General features: G+C 36.4%; 2 protein-coding genes across 4 annotated transcripts; both read right to left on the bottom strand.

The window, feature by feature from the left end:
• Window positions 1-284: 284 nt before the first annotated feature.
• On the bottom strand, window positions 285-4,662 carry LOC137749463 (translocase of chloroplast 34-like). Of its 3 annotated transcripts, none has more exons than XM_068489558.1 (8): window positions 4,517-4,662; window positions 3,258-3,377; window positions 3,046-3,153; window positions 2,823-2,947; window positions 2,428-2,692; window positions 980-1,048; window positions 725-886; window positions 285-628 (listed from the first exon to the last, which is right to left on the bottom strand). In XM_068489558.1, the coding sequence occupies exons 2-8, from the start codon at window positions 3,354-3,356 to the stop codon at window positions 518-520; spliced, it is 939 nt and encodes a 312-aa protein (XP_068345659.1). In that variant the 5' UTR covers window positions 3,357-3,377; window positions 4,517-4,662; the 3' UTR covers window positions 285-517. The 3 variants fall into 3 exon arrangements, with proteins under 3 accessions (XP_068345659.1, XP_068345661.1, XP_068345660.1); XM_068489560.1 differs by having other exon boundaries at window positions 3,258-3,371; window positions 4,517-4,544; XM_068489559.1 differs by lacking the exon at window positions 4,517-4,662 and adding an exon at window positions 3,495-3,561.
• A 4,141-nt stretch (window positions 4,663-8,803) lies between these two features.
• LOC137708831 (boron transporter 4-like) lies at window positions 8,804-12,100 on the bottom strand. The gene is made up of 11 exons (XM_068447986.1): window positions 11,960-12,100; window positions 11,727-11,865; window positions 11,470-11,635; window positions 11,206-11,372; window positions 10,867-11,040; window positions 10,681-10,776; window positions 10,484-10,600; window positions 9,937-10,259; window positions 9,390-9,669; window positions 9,139-9,288; window positions 8,804-9,059 (listed from the first exon to the last, which is right to left on the bottom strand). Exons 1-11 carry the CDS (start codon window positions 12,034-12,036, stop codon window positions 9,027-9,029), a joined length of 1,722 nt encoding a protein of 573 aa, XP_068304087.1. The 5' UTR covers window positions 12,037-12,100; the 3' UTR covers window positions 8,804-9,026.
• Window positions 12,101-13,551: the final 1,451 nt, after the last annotated feature.

Raw genomic sequence — 13,551 nt, forward strand, 5'->3', positions numbered from 1 at the left:
ATACGTGATGAAACAATTGATTTTGTTGGACAAGGGCAGGATGTCCAACAAAATGGATTTCGTCCGGAGTGCAGGAAGTCCAAAAAAATATTGATTGTTTCATCTAGTCTGCAGGGTAGACCCACAAAATCGATCAACATAAACCTGCACTGCAAATCTATTAATTACCGGGCGGCTGTATATTCATTCAATTCGACGGTCAGAACCATACTTTCAAGTAAACATGAGTTATGTTTGACCGCGAAAGGAAAAGGTGGTATTTTTTATTTTAACACGGGCAACGCTGAATGGAAAGGGCATTACAAATAATATTAAAGGGTGTCCCGGTTACGGTACAAAATCTGTTTCCTCAAGGACAAGATCCAAAAGCCTCGGCATATAAATACCGCATAATCTCACAATGACTACTTTAACTGCTACCGGAAAAATAGAAAAACGCAAACACGGATGATCAAAAGTTGGGAAGCACAAGAAGCCAGTAGAACTTCCAAGAGGAGATGGGCAAACCAAAACCAAATCAGAACTTGCGACTGGCCGCACTGGAATCCCGCATCTCCCATGACGGTCTACTCTCTTTTGCAATATCACTCTTGATTGCTCGTTCTATCGGCTTAATGGCACAGAAATACTGTTCACAGGAAAGGAGAAAAATGAAAATGGATATTAGTCCCTGCATCAATAGAGAGAAAAGAAAAGCACTCAAGGTATTAAAATGGAAGCTCACCTGGATCGCTAAAAACAGAGGGATCAACAACTTCCCCTTGTCATTGGGGTTAGGTCCCTCGATCAACTTCTTGTCAACGTGAATAGACTTGCTTCCATTCAAGATAACTTCTGTCATTGTCTGGACCAAATGAGATATCCAAGCCGTTCCATTTGGAAGAACCTGTTACCAAACGACAGCCAAACAAAGATGGAATGATGCGTAACTGTATTTCAGGGGAACGACTGTAAACATGACGTGAGGAAAATAACTAACCTTTTCGTCACTTTCATTCTTGTTACATCTCCCACTGTTCTCAACTAAAACAACAGGAATATTCGAAGCCTAAAGAGAAGAAAGGAAAACTTTCAGAAAAATGAAAGACTTTGCAAGCATACAAGGCCTTCCAGAAAAAGTAATTCAAAAGGAAAGAACAAACTTGAAAACTTATTCTTCTATTTTAAATGTAAAGGAAAAGAGAAACACAAGATTGAAAAAATCGTATATAAAAGCATTACCACATAGAAAAAGTATGACACCCAAATAAAACAACTAGCGTTATGACCTTATACTTCATAAGTCTTCCTGTTTTACCACTGCTTAGACTTCAATTCCCTTCTGAACATCACGTGAAAAAAAGAATAAATTGTCCTAGATTCCTAGCATGATAACGGAAATCTCATTGCTACTATGTATTCATCTGCAAGTCCAACATCATTGGAAGGTTTGGTATAAATTGAGACACATTAATCCAAGAAACTCAATAGTTAGGCATTAGAGTCTGATCATGCCTCCACTTCATTGCAAGAGCTATGCAGCAACTCACAGACAACTCATCTATCTGATAGAATACTCAAGTTTACATATGTATCTCCCGTCCCCTAAACTTCAATTTGAAGTATAGTTGGCACAGACCATAAAAAACAAAATCATATCACTTCAGAAGTATAAAACAAAGGATGGATACTTAAGTCATGGATCAAATTTGTCAAACGCACCAGAAACTCACGGAACCCAGTGAAGGCAAGCAAGACTACATCTTTGCTGACAATTTGTTGACAAAGGACAAATGAACATATACATAATTCACAAGAAACTAATTACAATATTTTTTATCCCTTTTTTAATCCCATCAAACTACCCTCTAGTCTAATCATCAAGCTCCAACGTAAAACCCTATTTCAAACATGACCATATACATAATTCAGAACAATTATTTTGAAGATTTTGGGGTGAGCTAGAACCTTCTTATGAAATAGTCATGCATATCATACAACATGGTGAGATGCAAAATCTATCATATTCATCTAATTTCCAGGTCTTAAAGGCATGGGACAGAAGCAAAAAGAACCATTGTTTTATAAATCATATTCTTTCCAATCTGTCATAAGTGCCATAACCTTGTCAAAAAATCCAGCACGAATGCTTGATTCTTTTTCAGTTAATGATGGCATAGCAAGAAAGTATCCTAGAAACTTCTTGCACTATTTAAGTGAAAGTTTTATGTTCCCCCCCACCCCCCAACAAACACAAGTACCAAAGGCAAAGCAAAAACTACCCTTCACAGAGTTCATGTACTTTCGAATTAATAGTCTAACAGGACAATACAAGATCCTGCCTAATGTCTTCAACGAAATAACCATAATGCCAATTACATCCAAGAAAAAGGAGGAAGACATGGAGCTTAAAACACAGCCTAAACTTGCGAGGGAGAGATTGCTCACCTGTGCATCCTGTTTTTTCAATCCAGCACCAAGACGGACAATTTTCAGAAGAGCCTCAGATCTTTTGGAGACAAAGTCATCATAAGCATAACCATCTGGTGGTGAGAGCTGAGCATGTGTCAGAACAACCAAAGCCCTATTCCATATTCCTTTACCAAAACTATCTGTTATGGCTTTGACAACCTCCTTATCCAAGTTGTCCACCCTATAAGCATCCAATCGATCCACATAGAGTAGAACATCAATGGTCTTATTCAGAAGGAAGCTGCTCAAGAATACCACCAACAGAATTAAGTCAGTTTGAATTATCGTAAAAATTCTTAAACAAGAGCCCGCAGCTCGTTTCCACAAGAGACTGAAAAGATTTAAAAAAAAAATGTAAAGCAAGAGCTAACCTTTTAATATTATTAAGAGCCATGTCATTAACATATCCTCCTTCTATGAGCCCAGGGGTGTCAATGATGTTTAATGTAAACCCTGCCCTCGAACGTGAAAACATCAAGGGTCTAATTCCTTCAGCCTAGACAGAAACAACAAACAAAAATTCGAAGAGTATTTACAAAGGCAAGGCAAAGAGCCCAGTGAATCCAGACTAAAACAAAAGCAACACATAAAAACCTGAAAAGGACTGATGGGAACAGCCCTTTCACCAAGGAGTGAATTGACAGTGGATGATTTTCCAACACCGCCTTTCCCCATTACAAGAACAGTCAAACTGTTCACATTCTACACATGCAGCACACAAGAGTAAGCAAGTTAAAATGTAATTAAACAAATAGAAAAAGGATAAATGAATTTGAGTACTAATTAACATAGCAAAGAAATGAAACCTCTTGCTTGAGTTTTCCAAGCAATTCAAGCAACTTAGTCTGAGTGGCGGGTGCAAAGTTATTTATTCCAGCCCATTCTCTAACCATCTGGGATGCCATGGCTCAATCTCCGTTCTAGTGCTGAAAACACAACATGTAAATAAAACTAAATGCTATAGCAATGTTTTCTTTTTGGGTAATGAAAGGCCCATTTGCTAACAGTTTTGTTTGTTGTAGTTTTTGAACAAAGTAGTTTACTTTTTCAAGTTTCCATTTCATATATTTTCCTTCATTCCTCCCACCACCCTTCTTCATCCATAATTACTCCCACACATTTCCATTACATCTCTGGCCAAAAAAAAAAAAAAAAGACTAAATCCAATCTGTAAACGAAAGGGCCTCAAGCATTTTTTTATTTTAATTTATTTTTTAAACTAGTTTATTCAAGTCTTTGACCCAACTAATCACTAGGCCCCCTGCCTCACCCCACAGCATTTGGAGAGCGAGAAACCCTAGCATTTGCTTGGTGGGTACTGTGGGAAAGAGTCGAAGCCCATACCACTTGGGAGCAAACCAAGGACCTGACCGCTAGACCAACAACTCTTAGGTGAACAGGCCTCAAGAATTTGAGGTTGCAGAAAACAAGTAATTTGTTGTTTAAATATATGGGAAGACAAAGCACTGAGTTTTAGTTATTTATCAGTGCTTTAATAAAAACCGAAAAAGCACCCAACAGAACTAGCAAATGGACGACCCTTATCTAATCCCCTAATTCGATTTTACATGACACGACAACCCCAAACAACAATTAAAAGGTAAAAGCTTTCCGGTTTCGTCTAATCCCTGAATTTAAATAAATAAAGGAATTTCACTAGCTGTAAACTTTCGGGCTCAACAGTCATCACCGAAAGCAATGCTACACAATTTGCGGTGTATTTCTTCAAACACATGCGATAAAATCAACATCGCGAACTGAAATTCTAAGCTAGCAGGCAACAGAGATTTATGCAGTAACCAGATAAATCATCTTCAAAGTGTATGAATTGAATGGTAACAAGTTTTCCTAGGGAAAATTAACATTCTAGGACATTCCTTGAAAAACCAACACGTATTGAATTCAGATAAACCCTTCGCAACCATAAAACCGACGAGCAACTTATACAAAAACCCAGATATCGGAATTGAACATGGTGTCTTTGGTGATGAATTCTAGGGCAGAGAATTATGCAAAAATTGAAATTTGAAGGGAAATACTTGAAAAAGATAGAGACTTTACTCACCCGTTTATCTGTGCTGTACGACGTGGGAGACACACTGATAGAGAAACCACAGAGAGAGAGAGAGAGAGGGAGGAGAGAGAGGGAGGGAGAGAGGCGGGTATGGTGAAGATAAGTATAGCAACCTTCGTTTTGCACACTTGCAATTTTCAGATAAAACGAACTTTAATGTCGTTTCCTGTATTTTATTGTCGTTCGTCCGGCTATATTTTCTTTTTTCTTTTTCAAAGGTTGAATTGATGAATTAATGACCTATCCCATTCATGTGTATCGATTTTTGTACTTGCAATTAAAAGAATGGAACTTTAATGAAAAAGACTTTAACTAAGTTTATTTTAACTAAAAATTGTTTTATAATTTATTTAATAGGAAGTGCTTCATTTTAATGGGAGGGTAATGTAAGATTGATTAACTTTGCAGATTAAATTTGTAAACTAAATAATATATTATCAATAATAAATAAGCACGTTAATCAAAACTTGAATAATAATTCAATCATCAACTTACATGTCACTTACTTTACAAAATTTAGTGGTTTCTCTAGCATTACCCTTAATGAAAATAACTTATATTTTAACGAAAATGACAAAAGTTTAATATAATAAAAAACAAAATTGAAAATAGTAATAAAAACTATCGCGTTGGACCCCCAACGTCCATCCCACACAGTATTTCTGAAACTTAATGGTACATTATTTCTAAAATCGAACACTATTTCTGAAAATTGAATACTAATTATTTCTAAAACTAAACACGAGTACTACACTATTTCTAAAATTGAACACCGGTGCTACACTATTTTTAAAACTAAACACATGACACTATTTTTGAAACTGAACACAAGTTGGCGTGCACTTACTCTTTCTTAAACTAGATATAGTATCTCACACTTTCTTGAGACTGCCTTCGAGATATCAATCATCTTAACATCATCGTTTTTCTTCTCACTAATTATACCTCTTTCTTCTTTGTCTCTTACGATCACTTGCAATGAAATTTCAGGGTACTCCAACAATGTAAGCTTTGAAGCCACTTTTCCCTGCCTTTCAATATTAATGTATAACGTATTTCTATGTCAGTTATTTTATTTTTGAACTTAAACTTGAAATTTGTAGTTGTCTATATTTATGATATTTTAAAGGGAGTTTTAACGAAAAGCTCGCTGTACTGTTCACTTTAACGAAAAATCACATTTTAACACTAAAAAGTTAATCCTGGTACTATTCACTTTATCATTTATTTTGTCCTTATCGTTAAAGCTCAAAGTTTTCAAGTCATTTTCATTAGTTTTCCTTATTTTAAATACAACCCTTGATTTGTGGGATGGAAAATATTAAAATACTTACAAATTCTAAAAAATAGAGACATTTGTTTATTTATATTAAAATACATAAAAATTCTAAATAATAGAAAAAGTCATGTTTTGTCATAAAAAAGAATGTACATATAAAAACAAGAAACATATTGTATACATATATATAACCATGGGTACATTCATCAAATCAACCAAAAATTATTTGGTTAATAGTTATTTTTTTTGTACTAGGAATATATTTTTTTGGAGAACAAGGATTCTTCTCCTCTTTACTACTATAAATAAAGGCACTGCTTAAGAAGAATAACACACCCTCATAACAACTCATATTTTCTCCACTCTCTTGATGTGCCCCCTCTCTCTCCTCGTCAGATAAATTGGCCACAACACAATAAACATTTGGTAGAATTTGCAAACACAAAACAGGGATACATTCTTAATATTATTAATTTGAAACACTCCGACTCGAAATATCCATGTGGACACTTGAATCGAGCTGTGCTGGTTGACACCTATAAGGTGACAAAGCCATAAAGTGATGGTGTTGTGGAAATTGCGAACTAATTTAAACCTAAAGTAACTAATTTAGAGTACGCATGTGAGTTGGTTGAACAACATGAGCTTTGCCACTAAAGTAACTAATTTAGAGTACTTTAAAATTCTTATCACAAGAGTGATGTCAGAGCACAAATAATAGCGCAATAAAAGTAGGTAGTATTTATATCTTAAGGAGAAACCTCCTACATATCAACTTTTGCCAATAATCATCATCAACGACATGAGCTCTGTGTCTAAAATCCTGGAGGGACGAAAAACAAAGGTAAGTGGGCCCGAAAATAATATTTTGTAAAACTTTTTCAAAAACGTATAACTCCTCGTTGTAAAACAAGTATGTGGTTTCTCAAACATAATAATACTACGTAATATTGTATAGTACCAGACAGAAATCGTAAGTCAAAAAGTAAGGTTACGTATACAACAATTGTCTCAAAGTATAAATCATTGCACATTAATGTATGTAGGCACAGAAGTCCATTACAGAAATATTTTGACAATGGAACATGTTGGGTGTAGGTTTTATGTCCTAGTACTACATCACGTAAAGTGCGCTAGCCACATCACATACATATCTATCAAAACCCTAAGGGATTTTTGCCCCTACCCTAAGGGGGAACAAGTTAGCACCTACTTTGGATCCAAGACATTGACTTCAAAGGTTTTTACTAGTGCAACTAAACCTTATACGCACAACAAAAGAAAGATGCAAAAAATTGAACAAGCATGTGGCAAGCAACAAACACAAATATAGTCCGAAATAAACAACTTACAAGTAAAACATATAGATATGTATAGTGCCATCGAATAGCAGAAGCGAAGAAAGCTTAAAAAATTGAAGAAAAAGGTACCAAACTCAAGCATCTCAAATTCTCAATTGGTAGGTAAAAACAAAGAATTTACATTTCCAATGACAAATTAACACAGCGTAGGAAAATAGAACCCGAAGGATGAAAAGGAGAAATATTGAAATTACCTGATATGCGATGCGAACCACTAACCCAATGCTCAAAGAAACCTAGTAGTGGAACACACAAAGCTAACAAAATATCAGAAATTAAGTAAAATTAAGCAAATTTGGGAAACGAAATTATTGATACCCTAACGACGGGGAGAGAGAGAGAGAGAGAGAGTTATGGCGGAGCACAGTGGTGAACGGTGACGGTGTGAGGTGCATAAGAGAAGGTGCGGATGGCGCGGAAGTTGTTAGTATTTAAATGACTTTAGCTGAAATAAGTTTATTCAATTTACTTGTTTTAATCAAAGCCCTTGGATTACATTCCAAATGGATGCTCTAGATGAAGTTAGAGTAAGTGGTGTTGAGTGACACATGTAACTATCTCATAGAATAGATGACATGAATGGCTAAGATTGTTTTTATTCTGTTAGAGGAAAGAGAAGGGTAGTATTCCCTCCTAGGACATACCACAAAGTTGAAAGCAAGCTAGTGAGGGAGAACATAGTCAAAGATGCAAAGGCACTTGGAATCGTCCAAGGGGTGGTTTCCGATCAGATCTTTCCGATAATCACCATCCATAAGACTGCACATGGAACTTGGAATGTCCTGAAGCAAGAATTTGTGGGAGATAAACAAGTAAGAGATGTGAAACTCCAAGGCTTACGCTGTGATTTTGAATATACTAGAATGGGTGAAAATGAAGCCTTCTCTGCATATCTAGTTAGGCTATTTGATTTGCTTAGTCAAATGAGGAGTTATGGTGAAGATATTAGCAATTAGAGAGTTGTCGAAAAGTTGCTGATAAGCTTACCTAGATCGTATGATAGTATTGCTTTTGTGATTGAAAATACTAAGGATCTAAAGACTATTGATGTTCAAGATGTTGTTGCTATTGAAGAGGGTATGAACAAAGAATTGATAGGCATGATGAGATTCACACTGCGAAGGCATTTGTTAGTCTTAATATTGCTCCAAAACAAAATAAGTACAATGGGAATCAATGGTTCAAACCACAGAAGAAATGGAAGTTAAAGTGGAAGAAAGGGGATAATAGACTTGCAAATCAAGCTGGAAAAGTTGCAGGTACCTCTGAAGGAGCCAATAATCCTCGTATACATTGATAAGCTGCATTTTGGTGAATGTTGGTTCAAGGATAAGCCTAGGTGCCATAATTGCCATAAGTTGGGGCATATTGCATTTTTTATTACGGCCGATACTAGTACTTTAAACTATGTCTAGATTAAGAGATTGGGAGTTAGAGAGTTTGAACTCGAGACGTTGTAAGTTGGACTTGAAAATACTAGTCACCTTAGCAATCTACAACTTGCAATATTACCATACAAATCTCTAAGATACTGGTTGAAAAATAATAATAATAATAATAATGGTATTTGAAAAATTAACCTTGATAAATAATTAAGGTGTCTGATCTGAACTATTTTACAGGGAAAATGGCTTCAATTGCAAGCCATCAAAATCCATCAAGCATCTTGAAATGGTTGATATTAATATATATATGATGACTACCAATTCAAACCTCAACCATAATAACTAATTAATCTGCATAAAATCTTCTTCCTATGATCTCACTTTCACACTAATCTTCTTCTGTTACATTTAGCTACTACTCAAGTCAAATCTCATGCCTACAATATCTTCACATTTCATTCCCTTTGACTCACATTTCACCCTGTTTGGCCTAATTTTTGAGGGTGAACCTGCAAAACACAATAGGCAGCACATTATGTTAATACATACATATCGGAAACATAATGAGAAAAATTATAGATGATGTACCTGGCCATGCCTTTCTTCATTGAAGCTCGTTCGTCTATCTTCACTGAAGCTCGCTCTGATCTTCAGCTCCCCTCTGCTGGTTGTTAATTCGTCTAATATCTCAGCATCACACATCTCCATTTCACCTTCTTCGTTAGAAGTTTCCGATTTCTAATAAAGAGAAGCACATTGTTCAGATTTAGAGGGAGAAAAATAGCTAAGATAGCAATGATGATGACACTAGTCATCGGAAAAATATGAATACTATATACCCCAGAATTGATACTGAGAGAGCGTACTGGGGCGCCCACGACTTCCTCCCACTCAGCTGAGTCCAGCTCTTGCAAGTGATATGATTGGAAGAATTTGGGGAGAATATGTTGTCTTATCCATATGAGAAGGAAGAATGGCAAGGGGAACAAAATTCCGGCTATGGGGATCCATGTAATACCAAAACAGACCAGGAAGTAAACAAATTGAAAGAGTGTAAATATTGCTATGAATTTGAATGGCACTGACTCCACAAAGGAAGCGTGACCCCCTTCCAAGACCCTGCAAACATCATCACAACCGAATTAATATTATGATTGGGAAAGCAGTACTCGCCAATATTGTACAATTATTCTGTGTTAATACAAGGAAAGTCAGTTTCTACACAAACCGTTAGTAATTTTTATAAGGGGGATTTGGAAATTTGAAAATACTTCGTTTTGTTCAACTTGGTGCCTAGAGGGGAACTGTTAATGTAAATTCCGCCAGTTTCAAGAAACAACGTTAATAGACCATCATGCTACTTGATTAAAGAATAAGGTTACTTACTTGTACTGTCGGCTAGGGGAGATGAAGAGAAGTAGCATCCTTTCCCAGAATTGGTTCCCTGGAAGGCTGTCAATGGCCATATAAGCAAAGTATCCCCACAAAACTGATGTTGGTATCTTCTTGATGACAGGCATAGCAAAAACTGATGCTGCCACAAGGAGCGACTGCAACAGATTGCTCAATCTTTGCTCATTAACTCTTACTGGCAAGTATGCATCAATGTGCTTCTCAGGATCAAATGCATTTTTTGCATCATCCTCTTTATTTTCGCTTTTCATAACTGCCTCCTTCAATTCATTTAGTTCTTTAACTTCTGAAGTAGGCTGCAATGAAAAACATTCAAGACTCAAGAACCATCCGAACGAAGATCTTTCTGATCTTTCTCCTACTAAAATCACCAGATAACTTAAAGTTGTTTTATTTTTCATAGACATACGCAGACATGAAATGTACATTCATGCATGTATAGATAGACATCAATAGACATCAATGCTATGCTAACGTGGCGAATTTGAATGCATAGATGTTCAAATTGAGAAAAAATTACTGTAGTCAAGTTATCCATCTCTATGAACACTGCTTGCATTTTTCCGTAGATTTCAGAGTTGCTGGCTTTCTGTTTTATTGATTCCTTAGCACTCTTCACCATTTTCCTTCGAATCAACTGCATATGGATAGGTGAATAAGTATCTAATTTAGCTGAATGACTAACAAGGTAGTTGACAGGACATTCCCTACACAAACCTGCTTCTTAAGAACAGCAAGGCTCTTAGTGTGCATGGGTGACTGTGGCAGGACCCCATTAGAAGGAGGAAGCCCAAGCAATCCACAAAGCAACGTCTGAGACCAATTATGAAAGAGAAAAACGTATTAGTAACTGCTTGACTGTGACAAAACAATCTTTCATCTTAATATGTTTGTTACACCTACCATAAATCCCAGCAACAAGATATCATAATGATACGCAGAAGGCTTCTTTAGATTGAACTCTTGTTGTTGCGCCATCTGTGAAGCGACACTATGGTCAAAAAAGTAAAGTCCAGCTACCATCACAGCAGGTATAATGGCAGCAAATATGTATCCAGGAGAAACCTTCCCCATATCCTACAAAAAAGAATGAAAAAAAAAAAAAAAAAAATTACTTCAAACTATAAGTGTTTGCAAAAACACAAAAGTATAAGAGTTCTTTCATAAGACATTAATCTGATTTTACTACGAGTCTTACGTTGAATCTCAATTAACAACAAAATTTCCTCAATATTAGTTTACCTTGATGACGGTCCAATGGTGTAAAGATGAAGAGTCCCAAGCTACAGGGCTATAGAGCCTTCTAGGAACTCTTGGAGGAATATTGTGTGGAACACTAAATGATAGTGCTGTCCATACTAACACCATTAAAGGAACCCCATAATCTGCAATGAAACTTCTGAACCACCCTGCAAACATAGTAAATATCCTCAAGTTCCGCACACAAAATGAAAAGGTTATCGTAGTAATGAGAGAACGAAGGGAATCAAACTGTGCTTGACAAACCTGTTGCATACCACCATGACCTTGCCTTTCTGCTCTTCAAAGCAGTATAGAGGAGTCCAAAACTAAATATGACCCCCAGCAGTCCATTTGTGTAAAGCCACTGAAATTGATACGTCTCCAACTTTGGATCTTCGCCTTTGGGAATTTTGAACTCACTGACCATACCCTTCCATTGAAATGTCAACCTTTTGTTACTTCCCTTTCCGTCATCTGTACTAGATAGATCCAAAATGACCTTATTTCTATGTAGAACTTACCTTGATGGCCTCTTGAATGAATAAGACAGAAATCAACATGCCAAAAAGTTCGCCTGCAATCCTCGTAAATCTGTTGATGATATCACAGGCATTGAATATCGCAAGAAGAACGAGGAAAAGAGCTGTCCAGACCCAAACCCTGTAAAATTTAAGTGAATAAGGTGAAAATTTATATTGCCTTGCATAGCCACCGAGGAACGTAAGTTTTGAAACTATAAAGTTTTGTCATTTACCATGCAACCCAAGCCAAAAACAGCTCAGGCCCCAATTCTTTCTTTCCTTTCGCAAAGTCATACATGTAATTGTACATAATAACAGTGGGTTCTGCAACTCCTAAAATCAAGAGAGGCTGTCCACCGAAAATCGAGTGTATTATACCACAAATAGCAGTAGAGGCCAAAGTTTCTACCGTGCACAAAATTCCATCTAGACAAGGAAAAATCCAAGTGAGTTCAAACTCATCAAACGAGTATATGTTTGTATCACATCACGCGCATAACTGATGAAGAATAGGAGCATCCAGTGAATTATGCTCCGTGTTAGAATTTGTTTTTTTTTTTTTTTCCAATAGCATATATATTCCATAGGGCTTATGATATGCTATCTACACATGGTAGGAAAAATATCAACAAACCTGTTTCTGTGCTCAGTTGCTCTCCAAATGTTATAACAGGAAGAGCTGAAGCAAAGAAGATGTAGGTAGTTGGGGCGAGAATCCTAGCACAACGAAGGCACACGAAATTAAAGTTTCAAAGACCAAAGAACAAGGAGAGTGAAACAGATACCTTTGATTGTAAATGTTTCAAGTAAAAGAAATAGGAAATTACTTACCCGATTCCTGCGCGAAAACCTCCAACCCAATCGTGTTTATAGCATGCTGCTCTTCCCCGGACATCGTTTGCAATACCCCTGAATGGAGATTTAAATCTCTCCATTTCTGCTAAAATCCCAACATATTATATTAAAAGAAAAACTTAAAAAAAAAAAAAAAAAAAAAATTGTGTTGAAACATTAATTGGGTTGATGAGAAAAACATAAACTCAGATGCCAAGAAAATAATGGACATGGCAAAGATGGAACGAGAAAAGGCCTTTTTTTTTTTCTTTCTATTGTGCAGGTTTTTATCTTGGCCAAAGAAGAAATTTGAAGATAGTTTTTCGTTGGCCTACAGCTAGAACAAGATAGTTTTCTGGACATTTATTGACGTTCAAAAAATTTCCTGCTTTTTTCTTGTCCGCTGCATGGATTTTCCTGGCAACCAACCAGACCATGAACGAGACAATTCTTTCCTTATTGTCACATTCATGAATCCAACCCAATCCTCGAAACCCCACGATTTCGTTACCCTCGAATACTCAAAAACTCTACCAGAAGAATAAAACAAGCACCACATGTTACAATCAGTGCAATGAAACGAAAGAAACCCACAAAAATAAAAATAAAAGCCACCACACATTTGCATATTTATATGGTATTATTTACAATTGTATAGAAAATAATACGGAAAAAATGAAAGCCTAAAGCCGATGGAGAGATTTACCGAAGAGCTTCAGCGGCTAGAGTGTTGAGTGATGGGTGGAGAACAAATTGATCAGAAATCTGAGGAGGACTTTGAAGGCCTTGTTTTAGCCTTGTTATTGTTTCATCACCTGGCGAGTTTATAGTAATATGAGAGAAAGAGAGAGAGAGAGAGAGTGCAACTGCAGTCCCACGCCTTCAAGAGAAAGAGAGAGAGAGAGGGTGCAACTGCAGTCCCACGCCTTCAAAAGACCCGCCAAAGAGTACTATGCGGATTCTCCATATTTCCATTTGGACTTTTACTTTT

The sequence above is a fragment of the Pyrus communis genome, chromosome 11 (genome assembly GCF_963583255.1).
Source record: "Pyrus communis chromosome 11, drPyrComm1.1, whole genome shotgun sequence".
In the NCBI taxonomy this organism is placed as follows: Eukaryota; Viridiplantae; Streptophyta; class Magnoliopsida; order Rosales; family Rosaceae; genus Pyrus; species Pyrus communis.

What these genes read in the sequence shown, in the direction of transcription:
- LOC137749463 (XM_068489558.1), bottom strand. Translation starts at nt 3,356, where the DNA reads ATGGCATCCCAGATGGTTAGAGAATGGGCTGGAATAAATAACTTTGCA. An exon ending in TTCCCATCAGTCCTTTTCAG is followed by an intron (nt 2,948 to 3,045) that starts GTTTTTATGTGT and finishes GTTTCTGTCTAG; the next exon opens with GCTGAAGGAATTAGACCCTT. An exon ending in GCTCTTAATAATATTAAAAG is followed by an intron (nt 2,693 to 2,822) that starts GTTAGCTCTTGC and finishes ATTCTTGAGCAG; the next exon opens with CTTCCTTCTGAATAAGACCA.
- LOC137708831 (XM_068447986.1), bottom strand. Translation starts at nt 12,036, where the DNA reads ATGTACAATTACATGTATGACTTTGCGAAAGGAAAGAAAGAATTGGGG. An exon ending in TCATTCAAGAGGCCATCAAG is followed by an intron (nt 11,636 to 11,726) that starts GTAAGTTCTACA and finishes TTTCAATGGAAG; the next exon opens with GGTATGGTCAGTGAGTTCAA. An exon ending in AGATGGATAACTTGACTACA is followed by an intron (nt 10,260 to 10,483) that starts GTAATTTTTTCT and finishes TTTTCATTGCAG; the next exon opens with CCTACTTCAGAAGTTAAAGA.